This window comes from Spermophilus citellus (genome assembly GCF_964194105.1).
Source record: "Spermophilus citellus genome assembly, chromosome: 2".
Taxonomy (NCBI): domain Eukaryota; kingdom Metazoa; phylum Chordata; class Mammalia; order Rodentia; family Sciuridae; genus Spermophilus; species Spermophilus citellus.
Window position 1 is genome coordinate 57,250,312 of NC_138183.1, and position 15,031 is coordinate 57,265,342.

The 15,031-nt window shown below is 34.3% G+C and overlaps 1 protein-coding gene across 7 annotated transcripts in view; it reads left to right on the forward strand.

The window, feature by feature from the left end:
* The window catches only part of NFIB (nuclear factor I B), a 433,171-nt gene that overhangs the window by 384,859 nt on the left and 33,281 nt on the right, over positions 1–15,031 (forward strand). For 3 of the 7 annotated variants that reach the window (XM_081278616.1, XM_081278620.1, XM_081278618.1), the window contains 3 exons: positions 5,445–5,579; positions 9,551–9,735; positions 13,752–13,917. In XM_081278616.1, the coding sequence (XP_081134742.1) occupies positions 5,445–5,579; positions 9,551–9,735; positions 13,752–13,917 (486 nt within the window). The remainder of the gene's footprint in view (positions 1–5,444; positions 5,580–9,550; positions 9,736–13,751; positions 13,918–15,031) is intronic. The other 4 variants (XM_081278617.1, XM_081278621.1, XM_081278619.1 and 1 more) reach the window with 2 other exon arrangements.

A 15,031-nucleotide genomic window follows, 5' to 3' on the forward strand; every position in this document is an offset into this window, starting at 1 on the left:
CTAATCTTCTGCCATTAAAAGTCCTTTCTACAGTCTACTTATAACAATTACATTTATTTAATGAACTTTCGTCTTTAATGTCTACCTTCTTTCCTGACTATAAGCCTTACCAGGACAGGGTCCAAGTCATCTTACTTACCCACTTGACCCTTACTCATAGCTATAGTTCCTCTCCCTTTTTGGACACTTGGTGGTTGACTTTGATTTCTTTTTTCACTTTACATCCACTACTTCTCATCTGGAGCTTTTTATTCATGAAACATGTGTTTTAAGTTACACTGGTTGTAGTTGCTTTGTCTTCCTATACCATTAGCTATCACTTCACTATATAGCTTCTTGCATGTGTGAGAGATTATAAAATATGCTACCTAGAATTAGGCCTGTTTTACCTCTTCCCTTTTTTTTCCAATCCTAGATTATTTTTTTAAAAAAAAGTTTTCCAAGTAGCATTACCTTCTAGTTTCCACAACTTTTTGTGTTTTTATTAAAGTTATCTTCCATAGAAGGAATCAGTTAGCTTTTTTTTTTTTTTTTTTTTTTTTGTGGCGGAATGAATCCAGGGACACTTAACCACTGAGCTGCATCCCCAATCCTTTTATTTTTTATTTTGAGACAGGGCCTAAGTTTTTTAAATTGCTGAGGCTGGCTTTGAACTTGTGATCCTCCTTCCTCAGTCTCCCAAGTCACTGGGATTACAGGTATTCGCCACTATGCCTAGCTATTAGTCAGCCTTTTTGAAAAGAGTACATACAAAGGATGGAACAAGTAAAAAATAATAATAATGAAAAATCACCCAGCAATTTAAGATTTAAACACAAGGTCATTAAAGAAATCTAGACCTCAACCTTTCCTGGAAGGCGTTACTTAAGAAGAAAATAACTTTGTTCAGTGGATTAAACTGTTCTCTAGGCTGAATAAGAGTAGAAAGATATAATTTTCTAACCTAAAGGAAGGTCACAGACAAGGAAGGACAGAGCACATTCTTCCTGCCAGTCAAAAGGACTATATGGTAAATTAGCTTAGCTAAAAATTAAATAAAATAAATCAACAAGGAAAATGTTACATTAAAATGTGGCACCATGGCAGATCTTAATATGAGAAAGATACTATTTGAGGAATATAGTTTCAACTACTGTTTTGATAATAGGCCATGATGAGGAAGGCCTGATAAAGACTAGAAAGAAAATTTTTTTATTTAACCCTGTACAAGGGGAGAGGCCTAGTGAAACTTATAAGAACAGTGAAGAAACAAGTGTGGGGAAAGTTTTACCATTCTGAAACTACTACACTTAGACATCATTTCTTTCTAAATAGAATTTAGAATTCTTTCCTTTTTATCAGCCATCAGCAATTTCTGCCTTCTTCCTACTAACAGAAATATCAGCTCATTCTTTTCTTACCATCTTGCTTCTCTCTTCAGCTTCCTTATCTTATGTATTATTCAACTTATGCATTATTATGTATGTATTATCATTCAACTTATTATATATTTATGCATTATTCAGCTGTATTATTCAGCTTATTTTCACTTTAATCTTTTTATGTATTATTCTTCCTGCTTGAGGGACAGCAGATTGTGCAAAGCATGGCATTTGTTTTTCTTCACAGAAAGGTCACTGAAAATTATTTCTTCTATATATTTATTCCTCAATTTTTTTTTCTGTAGTATAGGAGTGCATTAAAAATAGAAATAATATCATTTTTCAGATGGGAAGTCCATTAGATGCAGACATTTAAAACAAAATTAGAATCAAAACAGTACTAGTTTGGTTCATGGTTAAAATGTAGTGGCTAGCAACTCTACCCTTGCTGCCCCCACATAATTGATCTTTTATCCTCTCTTCAGTCCAGAGAGTTGTTTTGCTCTTTGAGAGGGGATTCACTTTTGTGTCTCTGTAAGTACTCAGCATAGTGCCTTTTACATGCTGCGTAGCAGTATTTCTTTATTGATTAATGGGCCCAGAATTAATTTCATTTAACGTGAAAACAAAGGCAATGGAGCCCACATTCTGGTTCACCATTCTTTACCTGTTTCTAAAGCACAGCCTTTTAGTTTGGCCAATGGACCTTCCCATTTTTATTTTTACTATTCTAAGTTACTTTGGCTGTTTAAGAAAAGAGACAGTTTGTGGGCCCTTTTTCTTTTGTGAACTGTGAATGTTATTCTATTTGTGCTGTGCTGGTCTTCTGTGTGTTCTGAACATGAGGGTATTCCAATTGTCAGGTACATGCCTAAAAGAGGACCAGTAAAAATAAATAGAAACATAACAGTACCCAATAAAGACAAACTGTATCATTTTGGTCAAGAAAAAATTTAAATTTTATTAATTAAAAATTACATAGATGCCTATATGCTTGAACTTCTGTACAAACATCTTTGATTTATGTGCCCTTTACACAAAGGAACTACTAGGAAGTTGTCTGGGTTTAATGAACATTCATATAGTGGCAGTAGCTGGAATTGCCTTAATTCAGAAATAATATAACTAAAAGAAAAGAAATGAGATAACTACAATGACACTGTTTTACTTCCCAAGCTCGGATTGCATTTAATGGTTTCCAAATGATGTCTACTGTGCTATACTATTTGTATTATGGTGTTTTTACAAACTAATTTATACAGTTTTATTTTATTTGAAATTTATATTTAAGCACAGGTAAGCATAAGGGTGTCAACAATAGGCTATAATAATAAGTTCTTTTCCTAAGAGTTAATTTCAATTTAAATATTTAGAATGCAAACTTTTGGTGTCATCCCTACTATAAGGAGTGAAATGGAGTTTCTTAAACCTCTAACAGTCTACATATCTATGGTTTAACTTCTAGTAGGCAAAACCTGTATTTGTGTTATTGCTTCTTAAAATCAAAGAGCTTTTAAGTAAAATTTTATTATTTATTATTATTATTATTATTATTATTAGTAGTAGTAGTAGTAGTAGTAGTAGTAGTAGTATTTTGGTACCAGGGATTGAACTCAGGGGCACTCAACCACTGAACCACATCCCCAGCCCCATTTTGTATTTTATTAGAGACAGGGTCTCACTGAGTTACTTAGTGCCTCACTTTTGCTGAGGCTAACTTTGAACTTGAAATCTTCCTGTCTCGGCCTTCCAAGCCACTGGAATTATAGGTGTGTACCACTGTGCCCACTTTAAGTGTTTTGTTTTGTTTTGTTTTTAATATTTTGAAAGCTTAGCTGAAGCGAACTTCCTTTTTATATTTTTTAAACCTTGGTTTAATATTTTTCATATTTGTAGTGGCATTAATTGCTATGATTTCATGAACAATTTCTTTCTTTTGTTTTTCTTTTTGAGAAAGATATAAGGAAAAAGTTATTTGACTCATCAAAGTCCCAATAGGTTAATGACAGCCAGTTACTAACAAATTGTAGCTTACATCTACAAGCACACCTGTCACTTTTTGTGGACTGTGACATCCACTGTCTTCAGAAGCATAACCTTTCTGTAATTACAAGCATGATGAAAACACATATCTAACTCTATTGGATGTCTTTCCTAGAATTTAGATAATTTTTCAAATGGTAAAATCATAGTTATGACTAGTTTCTCATTTCAATTGCACTATGAGATCTTTTTCTCATTAAAAAAATCCTAATTGAAATACTAATTGTATGTATTTTTATGTGTCATACAGTTTTGATTTTTTTCTTCTTCTAATAAAGATTTCTTACTATTTAGTGGTGATATCTGGGATTTGCTTCAAGTAATGAAGGTGGTTGAAGCATAGAATGGAGTAAAGATAACATAAGATTGGCTTTGAGTTGCTAATTGCTGAAGTTGGATGATAGATACATGAGAATCCATTATTATTCTATGTACTTGTGTGTGTATTTAAAAATTTTATAATAAAATACAAATCTTATAGTTCATATTATTGTTAGGACATTTTACTACAAATTTATAAACCTGAGTAAAAGTCAGCATTACTCAAGATGTTAAACTCAGGGTCATCTCTCCTGCTAATGAGAGGTTCTTGCTGAATTCCCTTTTCCAACTAAATGCATGATGCAATCTTGTAGTCACCTGAGATGGTGACCTTCCACATCAGTTATTCATTTAACTGACTTAATTCTGTTTAATTATTGATTGCATTACCTCTATCCCCACTCTTTTTTTCAATCTCTTATGATCTATCTTTTGGCAGTGTTAAATATCTAGAGAATGAATGAAGGAAGCCCTGAATACTTCTATCACAGCACATTGTACACTGTATTGTAATTCAGTTTTACTTCCATTTATCCCCTTACTGGATTTTAAGCTTTGTAGAAGCTGAAAGTAAATCCAATTTACCATTGTGTCCCTAGCAACTGGTGCAGTGTCTGGTATAAATTAGGCCTTCTATAGTATTTATGGAAGGCATGTATTAATAATATATCTTCTTTTTAATGGGCCTCCATGTCTTCTGGGTCTATTGTGGATAATCCATCCTCCATGTAGTTTCTGGAGGGATTGCTCTCAACTGTAATTGTGATCATATTTTGCCCATCCATAGCATTTCCCTCATCAGGGTAAGCTCTCAGAGAGGCAGTACAGGAAGTACAGGAAACACACTGTCCTTTGTTGTGTGGTCTTGTCTGTCACTTGCTCCCCTTCATCACTCTGTTTCCCTCTTCATAGACTGTTTGGGCTACTTATATATTTCATACCTCACTTTTTGGGAACATTTCCTCTCTGTTGATGTCATCTCCATTTTGAAAATGGCACCATTGGGGAATGCCTCCTTCACCTGGGGGAGCTGAGGTGATCATGTGAGGTGATCATGGTCCCTGAACAGAGACTGGGGCTGCAGCAGCAAATGCCATCATGTCCCTGCTGATCGCTATTTCCTTATCATTTTCCTTTTCACTGACAGGGAGCATCCTAGGGCAGGAATTACTTTGTATTTTTCTTAACATCTGCACATTATCTGGCAAATAGATGAACCCAATATATATTTGTAGAGTGAGAAAGTTAAGAATTATTTTATTTTTGCTAATCAAGTGAATGAGTTTTCATAAAATGTTAAATGCACAATATATTTACCAGCATACCCAAAGGTTGTTTTTCACTTCACACCGGGTTGTCCTTGATTTGTTTTCATGGTGTAGCTGGTCAACACCTGAATCATATAACTCAAAGAACAAAATGTGAGGTAAAAAAGACTCTTATGTGAACCAAGGGGCTAACAGAAACAGATTTTTAGAACTTCAAGGTTTCTTTAGTAATGGAATGGTTCTGATCATAATTCTAATAAAAACTTTGGTTATTTTCTGTTGAGAATGTTTCTGACCGATATTTTAGAGCTCTAACCTTCAGTATAGATTTTGTAAGAGCCAAAGCACGAAAGTACTAAAGCTTTGAAAAATGAAATCTGTTGTTATGTTGAGGTGAACCTTGTCAATTAGGAAGGTCATGCAGCTTGAATTTTTCCCTCCTGTTTTCCAGATATGTCTTCTCCAACTACTATGAAGAAACCTGAAAAGCCATTGTTCAGCTCTACATCTCCGCAGGATTCTTCCCCAAGATTGAGCACTTTCCCCCAGCACCACCATCCCGGAATACCTGGAGTTGCACACAGTGGTGAGGACTCCCAGTCCTAGAAGAGAAGCCATCCTTTGTTCACAGGGCTCCCACCCTTAGAGATGGAGCCAAAGGTTCATAGTTTTAGCTAGAGTGACCATGTTTTATTAACCCAAAGGGGAAGGTCATGATCCCATAAAATGGCTCTTCTTATCAATTTGTTAGAAAATATTATCACAGTTATGCAACTTAATAATATCTATATATGTACTTTTTCCTTCCATATGTCTTTATTGGAAAGCTTATGATCATAAGGACTTAGAAAAGTAGAATACATAATTATCTTTACTAATTTCAGGATCGGTCCTAATTTTATATATTCTACTAAGAGAAAGTTGGATTTTCAGCTATAATTGCTTAGTTTAGAGTTGTTCCAAAGACAGTAAGATACATAGACACTATTTCCTATACACAAATGATTATTTACTTTTTGGAAGTGAAACTAATCAGAAAATGAAAGAGGTACAGTTCTATGACAACTACTTAGGGCTAGTACACTTGATATTATGTCTAATATCTTAATCTAAATGAGAAAAGGTATTCAATATTTCATGTTTATATTTCAACTAGCAATTGATAATGTCTTTTTTCACAAATTAAAAATGATATATAATCAGTAATCAATACTGTATGCTTTCTACATAATTACTCTTAAGTCCTAGGGATGAGGAGATTAAAAGTTTTAATATCACTGTAAAGTTTTATGTATAGATATGTATATATATGTATAGATATAGACAAAGGTATATAGATATGTATTTTTAGTGACACTCTTTAGTTTACAGTTAGGCAATTTTTTTATCCTTCATATGTTTTTTAAAATCTTTATGATGCAGCATCTGCTCAAATAAAGTACTTAGGTTTAGTTTGTCAGTGTATTTTGATATTTATTGTTGCTAAACTTAAAAAATGGACTTTGTAATTATTAATAAGAAAGTTAAGAAGTTGAGAGAGGAAATATACCAATTTAATGTGGTCTAAGATTTTTTACATTTATTGTTTATACTACTGACATAAGTGAAAAAAATCAGTAACTATTTCATAGAAATAATTGAAATATATGTTGAAAAGTATGTTCAGCAAAATTAACTTAGAAGTCATATCATCTATGTATTGTGGCACCTGATTAAAAATTTATACTGGAAAAAATTGAACAACTTTTATAGGTAAAGACAGTTGAGAGAGCTAGAATAAGCCTTCCATCTTAGTCCTTCACCAAATATTTACTAAATATCAAATATATTAGAGTCTATAAGCACCTTGGTAACAAAAGATGGTTTCTGTCCTAAAGAGCTCATGAGGTAGTGAGAAGAGAGGGAATGATATCACTGGCTGGTCATCTAATCTGAACAGGAGCAGACACTTGGAGGAAGTTTAGATACCTGGAAAAAAAATATATTCTGAACTAAGTGTCAAAGGTGAAGGAACAGCCAGCCTGGAGGAGGTTTCAGGCAGAGGCCACAGCATGCAGCAATGTACCAGAGGTCATTGCAGGAAGGAACTCCATATATCCAACTTCCTTCATGCAGCTGGAGATGAGGCCAAAGAAGTGATCCAAGACAGGCTTCTAAAGCACATGAGAACCATATGCACTGTTACATTATTGGGGCTTTATTCTGGAGGCAATAGGAAGGCAGAGATTTTTAGAGATTTCTTAGAAGTTATACAACTGTAATGGCATTTTAAAAAAGTCATTCTATGGAACTGTAGGGCATGTACTGAAAGGAGCAAGACTGGAGGAAGGAAGACAAGTAGAAAGACCTTGCATTAAAATAGGCTATGTGTGTGCACATGCACACCCACACTCATACATATACACACATCCAAATATATCACCCATATGTATATATGCTTTCAAAATTAAGGAACATATTTTTGCCTTGTGTTTTTTTTTTTAAAAACCCTTTTTTAAAGGACTAGAGTGACTTTTATTGATATCAGGTAGATATTTTTACCTGCTATTTAAAGCATGACATGCTACTCAGTTATATCAGGCCAGCACAGGCCAGATTGTTCAGAGATGTGAATTCAAATGTGATTTATACCACTTCAGTTGCAAAGGGACCTCTTTCAGAACTACTATGTCCAAATTGATCCCTAAACCCAGAGGACCCAAGATGGAACTGTGTATGTATCTTTCAAGGGTTTGTGTACAGATGTGAGCAAAGACCATAGTTGAATTGACTAAGAGCACTTAGACACCAATTAAAAAGGTGTCCAATTTTATGTAGAGGTTTGTATTTCTTTAGATAGATTTTCAGATGGGCATATTTTCTTTTCTTTTCTTTTTCTTTTTGGTACCTGGGATTGAACCCAGGGGCGCTTAACCTTCAAGCCACATTCCCAGCCCTTTTTTATATTTTATTTAGAGGCAAGGCCTCGCTAAGTTGCTGAGGCTGGGCTTTGAATTCACAATCCTCCTGCCTCAGCTTCCCGAGCCACTGGGATTACAGGTGTCCATCACCATGCCCCACCCAAAGGGCATATTTCTTAAATAAAGTAATACTTCAATAAGGAATTTTGTTTTTAAAAGATATACAGTTATTTTCTGAAATGCATCTCTTTGATGGAGGATGCTCAAATTTCAGTGCATGAAAAGATTACATGGTGCCTCACCCCTGCTGGTCCTTATCTAGGGCTTCTGTGGGTAGGCCCAGTAATCTGTATTGTAAAAACAGTCCAGAGGATTCTAAGACACAGTGCCCTGGACATACAGGGAGCAAAGTTGTGACCATAAAATTAATGATTCTTCTGTAATATACATTCTTAATTTCTTGTATATTTTGAAAGTTTTCTTCGTTGGACATAAGCAACATCCTTTAAATTGTTGCCTTCCCTCGCCCCCCATATTTACCAAGTTGAAGATAATCATTCCAGAGGATTTTCATTTATAGGTCATGGAAAGAATTTATTTTTTCATATTATTTGCTAAGTTATTTCATAAAACATTAAATATTCATTATGTGTAATTTCCTATAATTTGGATCAAAATATTAAATAGAAATATACATTTAATCTTTACTCCTACATGTATAGTTGGTTCTCTTAATTTATAACAGATAATTATTTTCTTCAACCTTATAAAGATAATGATCATAAGTTATACTTTCCCCATCTTTCAAAACTTAATATTAAATTAAAAATTAGACAATTATTTATGATCATACTAATATTTAAAAGTTATATTAAAATTAAACATCATACATATTATATATGTTTTATATAATAGTTGCCTCTATAAAGTTATAAAATACATGGTTTATGGATGATGTAATAATCCTACCTCTATGGACATTCAAATTTGCATTTCTGTGGGTTTTATTCTTGGTCTTACCTTAATATTTTTAAAGCTACACCCAGTAAAAGAGTAGAAGAAAAATAGTTGCAGAATAAAGCTCTGTTGGTTTTGAAAGGAATATCTTCATAGAGAAAGAGTTGCCAGGTCTTGTGTTTTAATGCTCAAAAGTATTTATACAATGACCAAAAATATTTATACATGACAGGCAACTTTCTGAACAACTGTAAGCTAGAATGTATAGGAAAATAATTTATTTGAAATTGATTAGTAAACCATTTGTGGGTCTCCTGCCTTATAATTAATGCTTTGACTTGGTCTGGACTTAGGAAGACAAAGACTTTATAATCAAAGAATGTGTTTTTGATGGGAAATAACTGCTCAAAGAAATGTTTTATCCAGATTTGCATACCTTAAAAAAGCAAAACTTCTTTTTTTAAAACATTCTCAGATGTAGAAAGCAAGATCATTTTTTCCCTTGGGTGTGGTTTTGTCTCTGTGTCCCTACCTGTATTATCATTGAGAATATAAGTAGAAGAGTAATTTATTTTAGAAGAACTTGATTAAATTGTGGTAGGAAAACCAATGATAGTTTTAAAACATCTTTATAGAATCTGGACGAAATAATAAGGAAATCGGCTCTGACAGTCAATGTTTCCTTTTCTGTGTTCCGCAGTCATCTCAACTCGAACTCCACCTCCACCCTCACCGCTGCCATTTCCAACACAAGCTATCCTTCCTCCAGCCCCATCGAGCTACTTTTCTCATCCAACAATCAGATATCCTCCCCACCTGAATCCTCAGGATACTCTGAAGAACTATGTACCTTCTTATGACCCATCCAGTCCACAAACCAGCCAGGTAAAAATAAGAGAAAATAAGACTAGAACGTAAGGGAAATGGGACAGGTGTAACTCTAAGACACGGAGGTTTGTCAGACAGTATGTCTGGCAGAACATCAAGCCTTGCAACCCATCTTCAAGAAATTTCTTGGTGACCCATTAAGTTTTTATTTAAAAATGGTTAAATGACAGGTAGGAAGTGTATTGCCCCAAAGGGGCATGTTTGTGAAGAAGTTTTTGATTTGATGTTCTTGGATTTTTATTGACTGAAGAGAAAGTTTATGCAGAATGTTCATTGCCAAAAAGCTCCAAACTGGAGTTCACACCTAAAATACCAGGCTTGACATAGTGACAAAAATGCTTATGTCATGCAGGAGCAAGGTATGTGCTAAAATAAACACACACAAAAGAACTTACTGGTGTATTTATAGGCCTGTTATTAGGTATTAAAATAAGCTTTGGTAATGTAAACATTTTCAGTGTTTGATGACTACTTGAATATTCTTTGCAGTGACATGACTTACATTTAATAATAAGTGGCATTACTAGAGGTATCTTTTTTTTTTTAAATAAACATGGTATAGTAGTTTTAGGCAATTCATTGTATTACGTATAGTAATTCATGTGCATTTCTTACTCCCTAGTCACTTTATAAGGATTTGCTAGAAGAGGATTTTTCACAATCAAGTAGACAGTCTTTGTGCCAAAGCTGGGTCTATTGATAATTGTAATATCCAAAATCTGCAATATAATTTTGATCTTATAGTATAGTATTTGGCTTTGCTGCTTTACCTCTAAGACTCCTGTCTACTTCTTATTATACCTATTTATGCTTTGGGGAATTTTTACAACATTCTATCATTACTGCTGCTAAATTACTAAAATTAGAGTAAATAATATGTGCATATCAATCATAATTAACAAAGGTCAGGAAAAAACTCTTTGGTCTTAATTTGTTAAGATGAAGCAAAATGGTCCTTTCTGAATGTTTTATTTTGAATGACAGTGCATCCAGTACCTTTGAGTTACTTAGAAAGTTACCTTTGCTTTTAGTACCACTGACTAATATATTAAACTAAGTGTTGAATTTTCACATTAAACTTATCATTTGTATTTTAGGAGAAAAATGTTCAAATGGTGTAATAACTGCAGTACTAATGACAACTAAGTAAAAGAGTGGGATCTTAGTGTTATCAGTTTAGAAATGAAATTTGCTGTCAGAATATGGATTCAAAAATCCTAGTTCCATAGAGCATTTTGCTAGACTCAGCTGGGAACAGTGCACACAAGGTCTGATTTTAATTTGTGTAGAATTTCCATGAATAACAAAGTCTAATTAAGACATCCATTAAAAGTCCTTAACGTTAATTCAGTGTGGAAAATCTTAGAGTTCCATTGGATTTTTTTTTAACTGATGTCTTAATTAGGCACTGTTAGGGGAAAAATTATGCAAATTAAAATCAGGCCCTTAGTGTTACGCATTTCTTTAATTATTCAGTGCTTGTTTTACGTATATTTTAAATTCTTTATAAGTTAAGAGGGCATATTAGGTGATAATCTGCCTATATTGTTCTCAGCTTTTCTTTATGTTTTCAAGGTAAAAATCCAGCTTCTAAGAGAAGCATCTTACTCTCATCTCAATTAAAAGACAAAAACCAAAAAATCCCTCTCAGGATTTTGTATAATAGGAGCAATGTATTAAGTAGGATAATCCTTTTCTAATGCTGTTCAGCTTCATCTTCAGATAAGACACCTCTCTTTTTATATCTGCACTATGAAAGTTCATCTATTAGCAGCCTTGAAAGATGGAAGCTTTCTATCTTAGCTTCACCTGTTTAAACTAGTAGAAGACTAAAGAGAAGTAACCCTCCCCATTCTTCTAACCACGAGTTTCAGAAAAAAAAAAAATGTCTGTATTAGCTTGAGATTTTTTCCTTTGTCCCTTTAATTATTTTTCAAATAGGAGACATATCTGTCAGTTCATGTTGATTCAGTTCCAGTGAACAAAGTTTACAGACTAGGCAGGGTAATGTCATATGCAGTGGCAGCATTTTCTGGTAATTATTGTCATTCTGGTCCTGTGCCAGGTAGGTACTATCAAAGTGTTTTGGTGAACCCTATACAGAAACACGTTTACTGTTTAGCACACCCCCAGTGACAAAATAAGACCTTTCTTCTTTCTCTAGTAAAATATGTAAAGTAGTCATTTGTGGTGTTCACACAACCAGAAGTTGATGGTCTGCTTTAGAAACAAACTATTTCCACTTGAAAGAAAAATGGGTCTTTATAGGAAACTACAGAAGTGTTTTTATTAGGAACATTATACCTGCTTTGATGTTTAACTCCAACTCAAAACCAATTAATTTGCATTTCAAAATAGAATTCTTGATATTCACCTTTTCAGCACTAGAAATGGAAAAAAAAAGGACTCAGTGACCGTTCACCTCCAGTCAACTGCTCCTTCCTAACCTCCTCTAGCATTGCACTGATTTGGATTGTTAAGCAACTGAGATGCCTTTTCCTCCCCACAGCAATTTGGAGATTAATTGCATTACTGCTGCACCAATTATAGTGAGACAGTCATGCTATTCAATGGAATATTTTGAATAAAATTAGTTTAAAGATATAACTCTCCCATAGGTTTCCGTAGAGGAAAACTCTGGTCAATTTTCCTGACATAAAGTTAAATACTTAAAATTACCTATGATGAATAGTCAGGATATTCAAGAAGTCCATTTTCTTTATAAAATAAAGAAAGTGGACTCTGAGGAACCCAAGCAAAGTCTTAGTTCATACCTCTGGTCACAATACTTAAATATTATCAGCTATTTATCTTTTCCTCTAAAGAAAATCTACTTGTAATTTATGCATAGATAAATATTCTGCTTCATTACTTTCTTTGCCTTTGATAGCTGAGATTATAAAGACTATCCTATTGGAGAATAACAACCTGGCAAATTGTTAGGAATACCATGCAGTGGAGAATTGTAACATGGGTGTAATCAAAACTAGCATTCTCTGTCTAGAAAAATATCCTTCAGGATTTCTTTAAATAATGTACTCTAATGATTTTGTCTCCTACCACAGAAATTATTTTTCCACCAAGGGGCTAAGACTCAAATAATGATATCTTTTCTGTCATTGCCCTAGGGATTCTCAGTTATTTCCCACAAATGTCAACAATATATGTTTTGTGTAATTCTCTGTGCACAACAATGGAAGAGTAACACAAACAGCACTGTGAATTTGATTGTCCTCTAGTTCACTTTAGTACATTTTAATTTTCTTTGGAAATCTTTTATTTGTAAGTATAAGGTCAGACCTCTTTCAGCATTTTATATCATTGTGTGCATCTGAAATTTTAAATGCTTTAAACTCATCTAACTGCTTATATGAGTAAATCATCAAAAGTTGATGACTGCCTGGAAAAGTTTATATTGCCTTATGTTTGTTGAGTCTGAAATACCTGCATGTGAGAGAAACCTAGTTTTTGTATGCAGAAGAATAGGCCTTCACTATAAATGATGGGAATTATAGAGCTGGATGTGTTTTCTCTGCTAGGCATTCTTGTGTCTCTTGTGTCAGTGATAATATCCAAATAGAGGAAAATTTTGTGGTGAAAGCCAAACGGACTCTGTATAGAGAATGAAGAGCAGAGAATTAGGAATCACTGGGTTTTAATTGTAGGTAGCTTAGTAAGGAATTCCATTTTAGCTTGAGCTAAGCCTTTGAGTCTCCATTTGAGTTTTCTGGACTACTAAAAGAAAGGATCAAGTCTACTTCTCTCTTGAGGGTGTTGTGAAGACCAAATAACCTATGCAAAATGCTTTGAAGATGAAAACCTTCTTTTAAACACTGTTGCTTTTATACTACCAACCTTTGATTGGCTTCCGACTCAGACTTGAGAGGGAGGGCCTGCGTGATGGCTCCACGCAGCCTGCAGGATCCACGTGGCCACATGTGCTGAGTGGAGTTGTTGGAGAAGATGACTGCCTTTTGGATTGTTTCACCCGGCATTCTGTTTTTGTTTTGTAGCCTAACAGCAGTGGTCAAGTAGTAGGGAAAGTGCCTGGCCATTTCACTCCTGTCTTGGCACCCTCTCCCCATCCCAGTGCAGTGCGACCTGTGACCCTGACCATGACAGATACTAAACCCATCACTACATCCACTGAAGGTGAGGCAGCTTCACCTACAGCAACCAGTAAGTATTTCTGTAGGAAATGAGAAATGTCCATCAAAGGCACCATTGGATACTTGATCCAAGGTGGAAAACATGGCAACTTTTCCAGCTACCTGACCAGATGGAGATTTCTCATTTAAGTGGAGCTAGCAGGCATGTATGTGGCCTGGCTGTCACATGCTCTCTCTTATCAAATGTCTTTTAGTGCATCATATTTGAAAAGGGAGAAGCAAATTTGTTTGAGCAAACAGTTGTAACAAAAATAATAAGCCATGCCTGCTTGTTCAAGGTATACATTGAAATCGCACTGAATAACATTATACAGTGTATAAGGTTTTTATATCACCAAAGGGAGATTAGATAAGTGTTACTTATTGGAGCATTCCTATAGAAACCAAGCCTCTCCATCAGGCAGACTGAATCAGTGCCTCTGTAAGATAATTGCATGGTTACCTTAACATAGGTCCTGTCATTGTTAGAAACAGTCATACAATGTTGGGTGTAGGCAAGAACATTTCAAAGCTTAGTATTAGGCACATGTTAAGCTACCTGCACTTTCATTATCTGCAACTTTTTCTTTAAACGTTTTGATTATTTTGCATATCATGGTATATCAGATATTATGTTTATTAGCATGGACATGACATTTTAAATGTTGGAGTTTTTGCTAGTGAACTTACATAGCCCATTGGACAAATGTTTCCTTTGCTTCTTCATTTAGAATACTCAGAAGTGTATGAGGAATAAATTTTCAATCCACTTCACCCAAATTACCAGCTTCTTAGAACTGGAGCTGATGTACACAGATTAGCAAAGTGGAACAAATAAATTTCCAGTAGAGAAGAATTATTAAGCACCCCCACAATTATACATATGCCTTATATTTAAACTATTTTTGTTTCCTAGAGCAAGAAAATCCTTTTGCTTTGGAAATTCCCATGAGAAATTACACAACCAGAGGCACCATTGGCTCCCTCTTTCTCCACCATTGGAAAGACACTCTTTATTAATGACTTCTGAAAGACTAGGAAGAAAAATGGACAATACTTTGTGTGTACAGTGAATATTTAGCATTTATTTCTCAAAATTTATAAGCCCCTATAAATGAGGACTTATATTACCCCTCAGTATTTAT